Source organism: Hylobates moloch, unplaced genomic scaffold (assembly GCF_009828535.3).
Source record: "Hylobates moloch isolate HMO894 unplaced genomic scaffold, HMol_V3 SCAFFOLD_1, whole genome shotgun sequence".
NCBI classification, from domain to species: domain Eukaryota; kingdom Metazoa; phylum Chordata; class Mammalia; order Primates; family Hylobatidae; genus Hylobates; species Hylobates moloch.
This window is the reverse complement of record NW_026652276.1, coordinates 203,350,782-203,365,409: the sequence shown is the minus strand read 5'-3', so window position 1 is coordinate 203,365,409 and position 14,628 is coordinate 203,350,782. Positions and strand designations below refer to the sequence as shown.

The 14,628-nt window shown below is 37.2% G+C and overlaps 1 protein-coding gene across 5 annotated transcripts in view; it reads left to right on the top strand.

Annotated features, from left to right (window-relative positions):
* CADPS2 (calcium dependent secretion activator 2) overlaps positions 1–14,628 on the top strand; it is a 572,316-nt gene that overhangs the window by 481,413 nt on the left and 76,275 nt on the right. For 3 of the 5 annotated variants that reach the window (XM_058426269.1, XM_058426266.1, XM_058426275.1), the window contains exons 19-21: positions 1,105–1,261; positions 13,710–13,851; positions 13,977–14,096. In XM_058426269.1, coding sequence (XP_058282252.1) covers positions 1,105–1,261; positions 13,710–13,851; positions 13,977–14,096 — 419 coding nt within the window. The remainder of the gene's footprint in view (positions 1–1,104; positions 1,262–13,709; positions 13,852–13,976; positions 14,097–14,628) is intronic. The other 2 variants (XM_058426274.1, XM_058426272.1) reach the window with 1 other exon arrangement.

Here is a 14,628-nt window from a genome sequence, read left to right as displayed (position 1 = left end):
AAAGTTCTTAAGAAAATAGTGTGTCAAAATTTTGCAATCCCCTTTTTTGTGGTTTGTATCTTCCTGTTATAATCCAATTCATATTTGGAGCCAGGTGCTGTAGCTTACACCAGTAATCTCAGCACCCTGGGAGGCCAAGGCTGGCAGATCACTTGAGGCCAGGAGTTGGAGACCAGCCTGGCTAACATAGCGAAACCCTGTTTCTCCTAAAAATACAAAAACATTAGCTGGGCATGGTGGCATACATCTGTGGTCCCAGCTACTTGGGAGGCTGAGGCATGAGAATTGCTTGAACCTGGGAGGCAGAGGTTGCAGTGAGCCAAGATCAACCCACTGCACTCCAGCCCAATCGACAGAGTGAGGCCCTGTCTCAAAAAAATAAATGATGACTGGCTGCTGAATGGAGAAAGGATGTCAGCAAACACTTTTCATAAAGAGCAATTTGCAATGTGTGAAGACTCTAAAATGCATACCCATTAATCCAGTAATTATTAGAAGTTTATCCTAAGGAAATAATCAGTACTGTAGTCAAAGATATTTATGTAAAAATATTTACCATGCTATCATTGAGAATAGCAAAAAATTGAAAACAGCCATTTTAATAAGGTAATCGGTAAAAAATAACAGTATATCCTTATAGTAGAAGATTACGCTATTATATTAAAAGTGAAATCACAGGAAAATATTATGAAGTGTAATACCAAATGTTTTAATGTTTCTACTCACAGAAAAAAAAGAAATATTGGAAGTAAATACACCAAAAAATTCAGAATAGATATGTTTAAATTATGAGATACAAATAATTTTTCTTTTTTGTTTTATATATGTTCTATATGTTGTAAACTAATCATGTATTTCTTTTATAAAGGAATAAATGTCCTTGTACATTTTAATTCTATTTTCTATTTCATTCATCAGTTCCAAATGTATGATTTTAATGTGTACCTATAAAATTTTTCTCAGGTTAAAAAACATTATATTTTGTTTATCGTACCTGTTTGTGAAACTAAGACATGTTATAAAATATTTTCAACTGGCACAGTACTTGTGCATGTTTCTAAAAAGTAATCTACTTCCCTCCTTTATGTTTTTATCTTTTCATAGGCATTTGCCTGGTGGCCTGATTTATTGGCTGAACATGCAGAGAAATTTTGGGCTTTATTTACAGTGGATATGGACACTGCACTAGAGGCTCAACCACAAGACTCCTGGGATAGTTTTCCTCTTTTCCAACTGCTTAATAATTTCCTCCGAAATGACAGTGAGCATTTGCATTTTCTTTAGTATGTGAAATGGGGAGGGGTGGGAGAATGTTGAATGTGAATGTATTTTTACTGTACCCTAGCACCGGCCTGACAAGAGTTCGCATGGGTAACATTTAGGTTTGCTCAGCCTGCCCGATTATGTCAGGCCAGGGACTAAGGGAGCCCGGGGACACTCCCACCCTCCACTGGGCTCTGAAGGTCCTCTCATTCCCATCCTCCTGCCTTCACTGAGGTCTGATGACCTAGGCACCCTTCTTTATGAACTTTGTTGTACCTTATGAATCTGAAAATCTTCAAAGGCTGGCATTTCTAAAGTACTTGAAGAACATTTACATCTCTGAAAGACACCTTAATAATTCATTATTGTAGAAATCATGTTATGTTAAGGCTCCTACTTAAGTCCATTGCGGTAATATTGCTGGCCTGAGACTTGGTTCATTTGTACAGATGATAGGCAGATATTGCTATGTGGTATGACTTGCTCATTCAACATTTAGAAATTAAGGAGAATGTAAAAGCTCTCTGTTGATACTTTTATTCTCAATTTAATAATAAACTTTACAGTTATTCTGGTAGATGGTCTTCTAGCAAACAAAACAAACTTTGTTTTTTATCAAGATTTTAACATACGGATTCCTAGGCCTTTCCCATGATGCTTTTTTTAGTTTCATGTAGTCTCAAGTTTGGTTACCGCTGACAACCTTTGTTTCAGCACTTGAAGTGACCATGGGGGTCACTAATTCCCTACTGAATAAAATTCTTGTCGTGATACACCAAGGTGAACTCTGCCTCCTCCTAACCTCTGGTTCTGACCCATTCTCTTTGATCAATGCAACAGTTGTCTTCTGTCATGTATTTTCTTCTGCCACTCTTTATTCCCATATAAAACAACCCTGTCTTATGATAGGGTTTTCATGCCCATTGCCATTCTCATCACCTTACCCTGAATAGACCTCACTCCATTTCTCAGTGTTCTTCTGGAATGTGGTGCTCAGAAGAACATAGTGCTCACCATGTGACCTGAATAACCCAGACCCAAATGAGAGGTGCCTTCCTTCCTTCTTCCCTGTCTTCCTGCAGCCCAAGTCTGCTCTTACTCTCCAAGGAACTTCTTCACACTGTTAATACATTTGGAACTTTTTTTATTATACTTTATTTGAATGTTTTATATGTTAAAACTGCACATGTTTTTGCTGCTGTCTTCCCAGAAGGCCACTGCTATATCTTTCTGGTTGTAAACCTAAATTCATGTTTTTATAGTTGTCTTTGTTTAAAGAAAAAATCGTTATTGGTTTTGTTCATGGCTCTAGTCTAGTCTTTCTTAACTTCCTTTGGTTGTTCACCCCTTTGAGTCTGTGATAAAACTGGTGGGGGGAAATCACATAGATATGAAATCGTTTGTAATATTGTACTTTCCATGGACATCCTAAATTTAGGGCACCAGGTTAAAAACCTCTGTTCTAGTAAGAGAGACATCATGTTAGAGTAATTAACAACATGAGCTTTGGTGCTAGACAGATTCACGTCTCTCTGTCACTTACTACTTGACCTTTGACAATAGCTTAACCTCTCCAAACTCTAGGTGCTATATCTATAAAAGAAGGAAAATAATAGCACCAACAGTGTCATTGTCAATGAGCATTAAATAAGATGATAACTCACATATAATAGATGACAAATAAATACTATAGATTTTGTTAGTCTTATTCATTCTCCTATCCAATTTCATTTCATTTCCAAAGATGCTATTATAAGCTTACAATTCCTACCTTAGATTCAGCCATAAGGCCTGCTCTCAGTGGTTGTTAATAAACCCACATGCAATTATCCATATGTGAATCATTCATTCTGCAAATTATCCTAAGCCAGGTTTTTTGTTTTGTTTTATTTTATTTTGTTTTGTTTGAGACAGAGCTTGCTCCATCACCCAGGCTGGAGTGCAATGACACTCCCAGTGGCACTTCCAGTGGCCTCCCAAGTTCAAGTGATTCTCATGCCTCAGCCTCCCAAGTAGCTGGGATTACAGGTGAGCACCACCATGCCCAGCTAATTTTTATATTTTTAGTAGAGACGGGGTTCCACCTTGTTGGCCAGGCTGGTCTCAAAATCCTGACCTCAAGTGATCACCTGTCTCAGCCTCCCGAAGTGCTGGGATTACACGTGTGAGCCACTGCACCTGGCCCTCAGCCAGTTTTTAAGTTCCAGTTTGGTTCCTTCCTGCCAGCTAGCCAACGTGGAATGACTTCCTTTCCCAATCTTCTATCATCATTCATTGTCTGCTATGAAATTACAGTCAGGTTTTTAATATTATCTTAAGACAAATGTATAACAGTAAACCTGCTGCCAAAAGTAAGTATATATATTAGGCATTAAGTCCCCTAAATGAGAATAAGTAAGTAGGGTATTTTTGTTTTGTTTTGTTTTTTTGTTTTTGAGACTTTTGTTTGTTTTGTTTTGAGATGCAGTCTCTGTTGCCCAGGCTGGAGTGCAATGACGCGATCTCGGCTCACCGCAAGCTCTGCCTTCACAGGCGCCCGCCACCGCACCCCCCGGCTAATTTTTTTGTTTTTTTAGTAGAGACGGGGTTTCACCGTGCTAGCCAGGGATGGTCTCAATCTCCTGACCTCATGATCCCTTCCAATGAATTAATATTTTTTCATATTTATTTTTAAGAAGAGTTTTTTCAATGCAAATGTAAATTTGTAGGGTAATAAATTAAAACTACATAATTTTCATAGTTATAACTATACAATGTAATTTTCAATCATATTTACAAATATTTAATTCACATATTAAATATGTTTTATATTTCTCTCCTGATTTAACTATTTCTATACATTAACTACATATCATCTTGTGTTATTTTGTTGTACCGTACTCAGTCAAAATAGAGAAGCATTTAGTACTCATCTCTTTTGAGCACTCAGTTTTGAGGGTAAGTCTAGGTCTTGGCTTTTATTTTATGGTGATTTGCAGATTTTAGAAAACCCCAGTTATTTCTGAGAAAAACAGCTCCTCCATGTAGAGAGGTAAACAGAAAAGTTCCCCAGTGTCATACTTTCCTTTTGGTACTGAGAGTGTGGTGTGATCTGGGGAACTGAAATAAAATTCGGTGACTTTTATCCCAAACTCACAAGTTTCCATCCAAAATCAAGACCACTGAGTAGTTGACAAAACATAATTCTTCTAGCTATTAATATCACCCTTGGTGATACTGAAGACCATTGTTAATAATTGTGTATTTGTTTTATTACATTCCTTAGATACTGAGTTATTTAGTGAATTCAATTCAAATGTTTAATGTCAACCTGCAGCTGCCCCCAAATTGTCCTTTTGGAAAACTATGGGAAAATATTGAACTTCTATTATTTTAGTACCCCTTGAAAGAAAAAGAAATTCTTACGTTGTGGCCATGGCGTTACAGTTTTTACCATGTTGACCCAATTAGAGTTATTGTCTAAATTCCAAATAATTACAACTTTAACTAGCCAAAGGTAATAGGACAGAGAGCTCTGAATGTCCAATATTAGGAAGGGAGTTAATTTGTTGAAAAACAGTGCTTGCTTACATCGGCATCAGTCTGTGTGTGTGTGTGCATTACACAAAATAGGCTGCTAATTATATTTAGGTTTTTAAACAGTGTAATTTATTACTAATAATGTTGCATATTTATGTTTGCTTTCCCAAAATTTAAAATTACTAAGACCTCTCAAACTAATGGAGATATTAGTTAGAATTTGTACTTTATTAGTGGCTTGAAAACTTTATAGCTGAGTTGGGGGGTGGTTCATGAATAATTCAGACATCCTAATTGGTTTCTTATCTTCCTTATATTAAAATTTGTATGCTTCGATGTTTAAAAATAGTTTTTTATCTTTTGGAGTATGGAAGGGATCTTAAACAAAACTTCATTTTCTAGCTGTGGAAACCTAATGCCTAGAGGCAGGAACTCGGGCGGGGTCTTGACAGCAGGGAGTTAAGGACAGAGATGAGTCAGAGCCTGAGTACTGGGTCTGCAGTTCAGTCTCATTTCACTGTATAAAAAGCAGATTCTGTGGGCATTTATAAAAGAATATAATCTTTTTAGGGAAGACAAGAGAGTCCTTGAACTTTTATTTTTTAATGAGAAAATATAAGGGCATTGTGTTGTGGGGGGCAGAGGAAAGGAGTTGGTTAAAGAGTACAGAAAGGATCAGATAAAGGTATGTGTGGTCTCAGCATGTATGTTAGGAATCATCTATGACAAGACTTCTAGGGACTGAACTAATTAGTGAGGGAAGGTTCAAGATGGCAAATTCGGTTTCTATTTTAAGGAGAAAAAAATAAAAGACATCTGTCTGGGGTGTGTGCCTTTCCTTACAGTTAGCCGTGATTAGGGAAAGTCATAGCTTGGAGAACCCTTGGAGATGAAATGTGGAGAACCCTTGGAGATGAAATGCGGTTTTCCTCAAGGGAAGAGCACCAGCTGCACCACAATTTTAGCAACTGTCCCCAGTCTCCCACCCCTCACAGACTCACTCACTGATTCCCAGAGCAAGACTGATGATGAAAACAAAGTCAGCCTCCATTTCTGGCCAAAATAGACCAAGTTCTCACTTAGCTCTCTACCCTGCCTTCATCTACCCCAATCTACTCCCCTGCTAAAGAGGTAATTTAATGGACAATCAGTTTAAATGGTATCTAAGGAAACAATTTTGAAAAAGAGATGTATTAAAATTGAGGGAAGATAAATGTTTTCATAATGAAGTAATTAGCATGATGGTTCAATGATACTGAGTGACTATAAAGCTAGTACAAATAGATTCTACCCTTGCATGCTATTTCCATAGTTGTTCTGTCAATAATAGATAAGGCAAGTGACCACTTCTGACAAATGAAAGCCATCTGCAAATGGCACAAATCATCTCTTTCAGCACTACTGAAAGGCAAACCCTTGGAGCTAGTCACCTTTTAATCTGTGGATATGCTAGCAAGTGGCAAATGACCATTCTATTGGGAACTGGTTCCCAGCTGAAAAATACCACGGTGCTGCTTCTTTAATTAACAGCCTTTTCACATTGCTAGCACATTAAAGTCATCCCAAAGAACACCCGTGCTTATATAATCAATGTCACAGCGTCTCTGTCTAAACGAATAATAAATGTTCCTGCTCTACACTAAGTGAAAACCTATTCTCGAAGACTTTCACCTTCATAAAGATGGGCTCATAAAAATCGAAAAAGGAAAAATTGGAATGTGGTCTCATGAGGATAAAAAGGCTAGTGTTAATAATTAACAAGGAGAGTGAAGTGGAGTCAAATTAGCCATAATAGAGCCCAGAGTGACTGGCAAAGTCACCTCTCATTATCAAAAAACTCATTAAGAAATGAAGAGGTGGAAATCCCGCTGGGTTATTCTCACACTTAGGCTGTATCAGAGATTATTTTTCAGATTTCTTTCAAATGAAGGACTGTTAGGTCACCATATTGTATATTAGGTTAATCGTCAAGCTTTGAAATATGGAAGGCTGACACCTGCGTGTTATTCTCTTTCAAGTGCTTAAATGAGCTGTTCATCTGAAATTCACGAATTGGTGTTTATAGATATATCTGGATATACATAAACCAGGGACAATGCAGAAAGGGTATAACATCTAGATTACAACAAAGCTGTGTGTGCCAGCTTAGTTTTATAAGTATGCACTTTACAAATGGTGAAATAAGGGCCAAGATGTGAGAATGTATTTAACTCTAATCCCCAGAGTTGATTGGATTCAAAATGGTGTGTCAGAATTTGTTTTACTGACCAGTATGGTAAAGGAAATATAAAAGCAAGGAGTCACTACCTTTTTCCCCTCAGTTGAATTCCACAGTACTGTTCTAATTTCTTTTTTTGTTTAGTTTTGTTTTTGTTTTTGTTTTTGTTTTGTTTTTTGAGATGAAGTTTCGCTCTTATTTCCCAGGCTGGAGTGCAATGGTGTGATCTTGGCTCACCACAACCTCTGCCTCCTAGATTCAAGCAATTCTCCTGCCTCAGCCTCCCAAGTAGCTGGGATTACAGGCATGCGCCACCACACCCAGCTAATTTTTGTGTTTTTAGTAGAGACGGGGTTTCTCCACGTTGGTCCAGCTTGTCTCAAACTCCTGACCTCAAGTGATCCACCCTCCTCGGCCTCCCAAAGTGCTGGGATTACAGGCGTGAGCCACCACGCCCTGCCTGCTCTAGTTTCTTTGCTACTTGTAGACTTTTTAAAAATTTTAATCTGCTTTTTATATTTTCATAGGGTTTAGTGGCTTAAAGATAATCACCTATTCTAAAATGCCAGTGTGTTTTTTGTAACAGATTAACAGGAACACCTGTAACTTCTGAAAACCATGGTCATCAAGAAACCCACCCTTGAGAGAGTTATCAATCGTGATATAGCTGTACTCAATCGTTCCCATTGATGGGGCAAGTATTGTGGGACATTAACTCAAAGATTAGAAGGCTATGCATAGCTTGAGTAAAATTACAGGCTTTTCTATTTGCCTTTAATATTACGTAATTTCATTAAAAAAACAGCTTGAGGACTGCTGGACCATAAGACTTCTTTACTTATCTTTGCCTTATAAACTTTGGTTAATTAAGCTTTTCTGAATTAGTTTCACAAGAAACAAGTGCCTAATGCCCACAATTTACAAATCCTAGGCCCCTTGCAAATACATGGATAAATAAGAAATGATTCCTCCCCTTGAAAAACATAAAATCTAGTGGAGGATATGCACATATATACACAAATAACTTGATGCAGTAGATTGTAGAAGTATAACTCAAATTATATGTACCATTCTATGAAATTTTTTCAATACAGTTTTAAATTTGGATTTGATGCCCAAAAAGTAAGAAACATTTTAACAGCTGTGTTCTGTCACTTCCTGTCACTTTCTCTCCCTAGATAGATGTATATGTGTATGAATATATATGAGCAAGTACCCCAAGGGAAAAGAAAGAGCTGGGTATGGTTTTAGGGGTTATTATACTAGTTAATGTATACATTAATATCACCAAATATAAAATTACTTATCAAATTTTTTATTAAAAGGAAAATAGGACCCAGTGTGTTTCCCAGTCTACTTAAATGGGATGCTCTTGGAGTTTCCCTTAGGAGGTAGATTTTTATTGATATTTATTCAATAATCAGACATTTATTGAGTGCCTACTTAATGTGCCAGATTCTTAGATGGGTGCTATTCCTAAATCTCAGGGAGGGAGGAAGGGGTGGGGGTGGGGGTGGGGGGCGGGGAGAGAGAGAGAAGAGTGTTTTCCTTTTACATAATGCTGTTCTAGACGGCAGTTCTCCTGGCTTTTCTCCTGAAGCCCATACTCATATTTTCTGTTTCTGTGATGGGGGTCTTCATTGTATGCATTTGTCAACATGGAGAGCGATTTATTAATTTTCTTAGTCCACTGTGCTTGCATTGCTCAGGGTTGATATAATTTGTAGTCTCTTAAATAATTGTTTTATGGTAAAGTCTGTTGATTTTATTGTGGTTTGTATTGTCTATTTGTTTTGCTGGTCATGAATTACCCATTTCCTTCTGAAATGCCTAATTAGAATTTTGAGGAGAAAAATCATTCTTTCTAGTAATCCACTAAAGCTGGCTAATTGGAAGAGGATGAGCACTATAAAATTGGATTATATGGGTTCAAGAGTCAGAGCATATTTTTACCCTAAAAACAATATATGAATTATTTTATTTGCTTATTCTTTATTTTACTCAGTGATTATTGTCTCAGTAATTGTTATTAATTGGATCATAGTTTAAATTTAAATTCTCTGTTGAAATCTTACTACTAAAAGCCTATGACAAGTACTTTTGTAAATGTAAGACTTTTTCATATGAAAATAACACTAATTTATTATCGGGGATTTTCAAAATAATTGGGCATATTGCATCCTGAGTTTAGCTTATATTTAAGCCATTTGTTTTCTTTTTGCCATTTCTAATTGTACCATAGGGCTCGATGTCATTAATGCCTCATTATTTTCTAACAAGGTGATATTTGGAAACATGGAATCTTTTGGGGAAAAAATTATTTTTTTATCTGAAAAATAGGTGCTGGCTTTCCCCTCAGGTGGTAATCACTTTTTGAGACTCATTCTGAGCAACCCTTTTCACTCCCTCATACTTGAGTATGGTGTCAGAAGTGCTCTCGGATGAGGCCGCATTAAGAACTTGCCTCTTCCAATGAACTGTTGTAATGGGTGCTTTGTAAAGCCTTCATTTGGACAGGTGACAGCCCCAAATCATAACCTATCCTTATTGAACCATATGGAGAAGATAGAAGCACTTACTGTGATGCCTCAGGCTACATATTAAGAGGGGCTTTTGACAGTGTCTGATAGGAGTGGAATGCAAGTTGCCATATGGACAACTAAGGAAGGAGCATACATTTACATAGACAAGTATAGTGTAGGGTGTATTTCTGTAGCTTGTCTTTGGAAACCAAATATTCTCTTTCCTTTCTTTACCCCTCTTTGTGTATTTCCCTTTATTTCTCCTTTACTCCCTCCCACACCCCTCCTCTCCCTCTCCCCTCCATCATTTTCTCTTTGTCTGTCTCCCCCATTTCTCCCCCACTCCCTCCTTTCCCTTTCTCTCTAGTTACCAGTGAAATAATACTGCCAGTTTTCTAAAACTTTCAAATATGGGTTTATAATTTGATTTTTTTTTTTCAAATAAAAAATAACTTTGCTGAATTCTGAGCAAAGTTTTGGCTAGAATTTAAGATTTTTTATAGTTCATAGGAAATGTAGGTAATCTCCATTTTCTTTAAATTCTGCAGGATATAATCATTTGCTATCAAGATTCATAACTGACCAGAGAAAATCCTTTCTTTGCCACATTCATTAAAATAAAAAACATAAAATAACCAACTTTTATATTCATTAGAATTTTTAGCAGTTTGATCTTGTACATATGGGTTAAAAATAGAACTTATAGCTGTATTATTTAATGCTATATATTTTATACAAAGTATGAGGCGTATACACAGGCCTCAGTAGGTTTTATAGGTACCATTTAATACAATAATAATGTAATAATCTTAGCATTCAAATATTCATTCATCCAACAAACATTTGATTACTTGCTCTGAGCCAGGGACTTTTCTGGAACTTAGAATACAGACATAGTTCCTGCCTTGAGAACCTTACATCCTTGTAGGCAGCGAGAAATATGTCAGCAAGAGAAGACCACTTGTATAACAAGAACCACAGTGAAAACCTGTCCAGGGTAGAGAGTAAACAAGAGAAGCCAGTAATTGGGCAAGGGGACAGCAGAATGAAGCATTTCTAGAAAGGATTTGAGGAGCAAATGTATACTGAATCGTGAAAGTCATTATGACTGTACCCCAGGAAATGAAAGGTAAGGCAACAGAAAAAAAACAGAAATGAGCTGGAGAAGTAACTTGAAGACAGGTCTTGGAAAGCTTTCATACCATGCTCAGGCTTTTGAAGCTTGTCATAATGATCCACTAAAGGATTATAATCTTTAGGAGTGACATTCTTAGTTTTATATTTCAGCAAGCCCCTCTGCTTATGATTTTGAGAAGATGGATTGGCAGAGGAAATATTAGGATCCTAAAGACCGGTTAGGTTATTATTGCATTAATCAAGACAGGCGATGAGAGGGCTGGACTATTGCAACAGCAGTGGTGATGAAGAGAGCAAGGTAACTTACTGAAAGATATTAAGGATATAAAATACACCAGTCTTGATGACTAATTGGTTGTCAGAGTGAGGAATTGTAGTTTTATAGAGGTTGACATGGAGTTTTTCTATCAAATCCTGGTTCTACTAATGACTAAATGATCTTAAACAAGTGTCTTAAACTCTCTATGCCTCAGTTACCTTATTGATAAGTTTAAAAACATAGTTCCAGCCGGGTGCAGTAGCTCACGCCTGTAATCCCAGCATTTTGGGAAGCCAAGGTGGGTGGATCACTTGAGGTCAGGAGTTCGAGACCAGCCTGACCAAAATGGAGAAACCCTGTCTCTACCAAAAATACAAAAATTAGCTGGGCATGGTGGCATGCGCCTGTAATCCCAGCTACTCGGGAGGCTGAGGCAGGAGAATCGCTTAAACCCAGGAGGCAGAGGTTGCAGTGAGCCAAGATTGCGCCACTGCACTCCAGCCCAGGCGACAAGAGCAAGACTCCATCTCAGAAAAAAAAAAAAAAAAAAAAAAAAAAAAAAGAAAAGAAAATTCCTCCCTCGTAGAGTTTCTGTGATGATTAAATGAGATAAGGCACATATAGGACTTCACATAGTGCTTGGTACTCCAAATATGCTAGGGATGAGGAGGAGGAAGAAGAGAATGAGAGTTCTTAAGCAGAGACCCAATAAATTCAAATATCAGTATATTTTTTAATTTGCATGCTACAGTGAATTAGATGGTTTGGGTGAGAATATTTTATCCTTAAAGTTTAGCATGCTTACTTAGGTGGCATTTGATAAAAGTAACTGAATTATTTGAGCTATAGTACCTTCTAGCTCGATGATTGAATCTCCAGTAATAAATAAAGCTTCTTTCAGTGTGCTAATGAAAACATCATTAAGATAACATTAGTCTCCTAAATAAGACACCTATCATTAAATATGAGTATTGTTCACAATTTAATGGGAAATCTTTTAGCATATAGCTGAGCTGGGAAAAGAGTATTTAACCACAAAAAATACTAACCCATATCAATTAGAGGTAGAAAAAAAAAATCTGTTGTATTTCCTTCTGTGTTTAGAATTACTTCCCACACCAATTTATGTGCCTGTAGTTGTCCAGCCTCTGAGAAATTTCAGAAACGCATAAAGTAACATATCGAAGGCATCTTCATATACATGCCACAGTGATAAACATCATTTACTTTGACCGAGATCTAAAACACTATTAGGCTTTTGGGATATTTTTGCCCTGAAGAAGATAATGTGGGAAGTTGTCATAGTGAATATTTTGTAAGACGCTGCTATTGGAGTTGCTAGTAATGAGATTTAGTAACTATAAGCATATATATCTATTCAGATCCATAAAAGTGAATAAGATTACTAACTTTTCCCCAGCTTCTACCTCTTCACCCTAGTCAAAGCCACTATCATTTTTTACCTAGTCTATTGCAGTAAACAACTGAGTATTAACCTTTTTCTCTGTTTTCACCCCTGGCTACCTACTCCATTTCCACACAGCAGCCAGAGAGATCATATCATGTCACTCGTCTGCATAATCATAAGCATCATAAAGCTTCCCATCACATCCACTAAGAGCAACACTCCTTACTTAGTCCTAGGATCTAGACCCTGCCATGGGCTGCCCCTCCCCCTCCCTCAGTCTATTGCAGTTACTCTGGCCTTTCATCTTTCTGCAAAGACCCAAGCTTATTCCTCCCCAAAACTTGTTTGCTAGCTGTTCCCTCTACCTGGAAACCTACCCTTTAAGTCTTCCATGGAAGGTTCTTCTGTCTCTTCAGGGACACCTTTCCTGACCACAGAGTATATTTTTAAATCAGCACATTTTCACTTTGAGGGCCACAATGGGGCTTAGGACATGTTCTTTGAGAAATATTTATAATCTGTAGTACTGTCATCTAAAATAAAGTCTTTATTAAATATTACTTAGCATTACTGTTTTCATATAGATTCTCTATTTTTTAATGGTGAAACTTAGGCACATACTCACCTATATTTTAATAAAATTGTATCATCTGCATAGAAAACATTGATCGCCTGAAAAAGGTGAGTGTACCTTGCCCAGCAGCCTTGTAGCACAAATTCTAAGATTTCTGTCACTACTTTAGGTAGGATGTTCCGTGCTGCCATTTATTAAAGACAAATGGAAAACTGAAAAATCCATGTCATGTGCTGTTTTTAAATACAGATATGCAAAATTGAATGACTAAAAAGAAAATCCACAAGTAACTATAATGTTCATGAATCAAAATAGATATTCCCAAACCCACAGATACCCTTCTAGTGAACAAGAATAGCTTTTACAAGTCATCAAGTTTACCTCTTAGAATTGAGAAGGTTTAGCTCCTCTGTGATCACAGCATAGCACAGAGATTTTAACTCTGCTTAATTGCTGTATTTACATGTGTCAGGACCTTCACGGGAGCTCGCAGCTCCCTTGAATTTCCAGCGAGTGGTCATGTACCTATGTGTTAAACCTCTTAGAAAATAAAAACATACCACCTGCCAGGAGAATTTTAGAGAGATATAATCTATTTGTGTTTGACAGCCATATATAGAAGGCTAATTATACCTTTTGATCAATTTCTATGATATGATATTCAATATGGGTTATATGATCTACTCTCATCTGCATTTTATCAGTTCTTCTGTGTCAGACTCTCTCAGAAAACGTGTTTTTTGGCCCATATTTTCCAAATGTCTGATATTATCCCTCTGACAAACACTGTTTCTGCTTGGCTATTTCAGCACTTTTGTGTAATGGAAAATTTCACAAACACTTGCAAGAAATCTTTGTACCCTTGGTTGTCCGCTATGTGGATCTCATGGAGTCCTCCATCGCCCAGTCAATTCACAGAGGTTTTGAGCAGGAGACATGGCAGCCTGTCAAGTAGGTATCTTACCTAGTGTCCGTAGAGCGCCTGCCTCTTCAACCCTGACCTTATGACTTTACACATGGCCATCTGTAGTTATCGCTTATGGTGGTCCCTTCCCACGTTGTTTGTTTCTTTACAGGAATATCGCCAACAGTCTTCCCAATGTAGCTCTTCCAAAAGTTCCAAGTCTGCCTCTTAATCTTCCACAGATTCCTAACATTTCTACTCCTTCGTGGATGCCTTCTTTATATGAGTCCACGTGTGTATTCCTCACTTATTTCCTGGTGGTGTGTTAGCTAGTGCATGGCCTGGGCTGTGTTCTGCGCAGATGTGTTTAGACTGCATGGCATTTATCATCGTTGGTTGAGGAATACTGTTTTTTTTTGTTTGAGTTTTTTAAGCTAGTAAGCTAAGCTTAGCACATCTGTGATGAATGATGTCGATTAAAAAGAAAAAACACACTAGTTTAATGTAGCTCATATGTAATCTGTGAGACAGGAATAATTTGGTGACATTCTACCCTAAGTAAATCATTTGGTGACATTGTACCCTAAGTAAAATAACCAGAGTTCTCCTTATGTATACAAAGCATTTTGAGGATTCTTAGCTCCAGCTTTATTACTGCCCAGATGACTTATCTTGTGCAAGTAGAAAACCTTTGGAAGAATGGTTTCAAGAATATAATCTTTTTCTATTTTTATCTTAGTCTCAACTTTTAAAAAACAGTACTGCATCATGCAGGCCCTTTCATTGTCAAAACCAGGAAGTTCTTCTTTTGTTCTTTTATTATA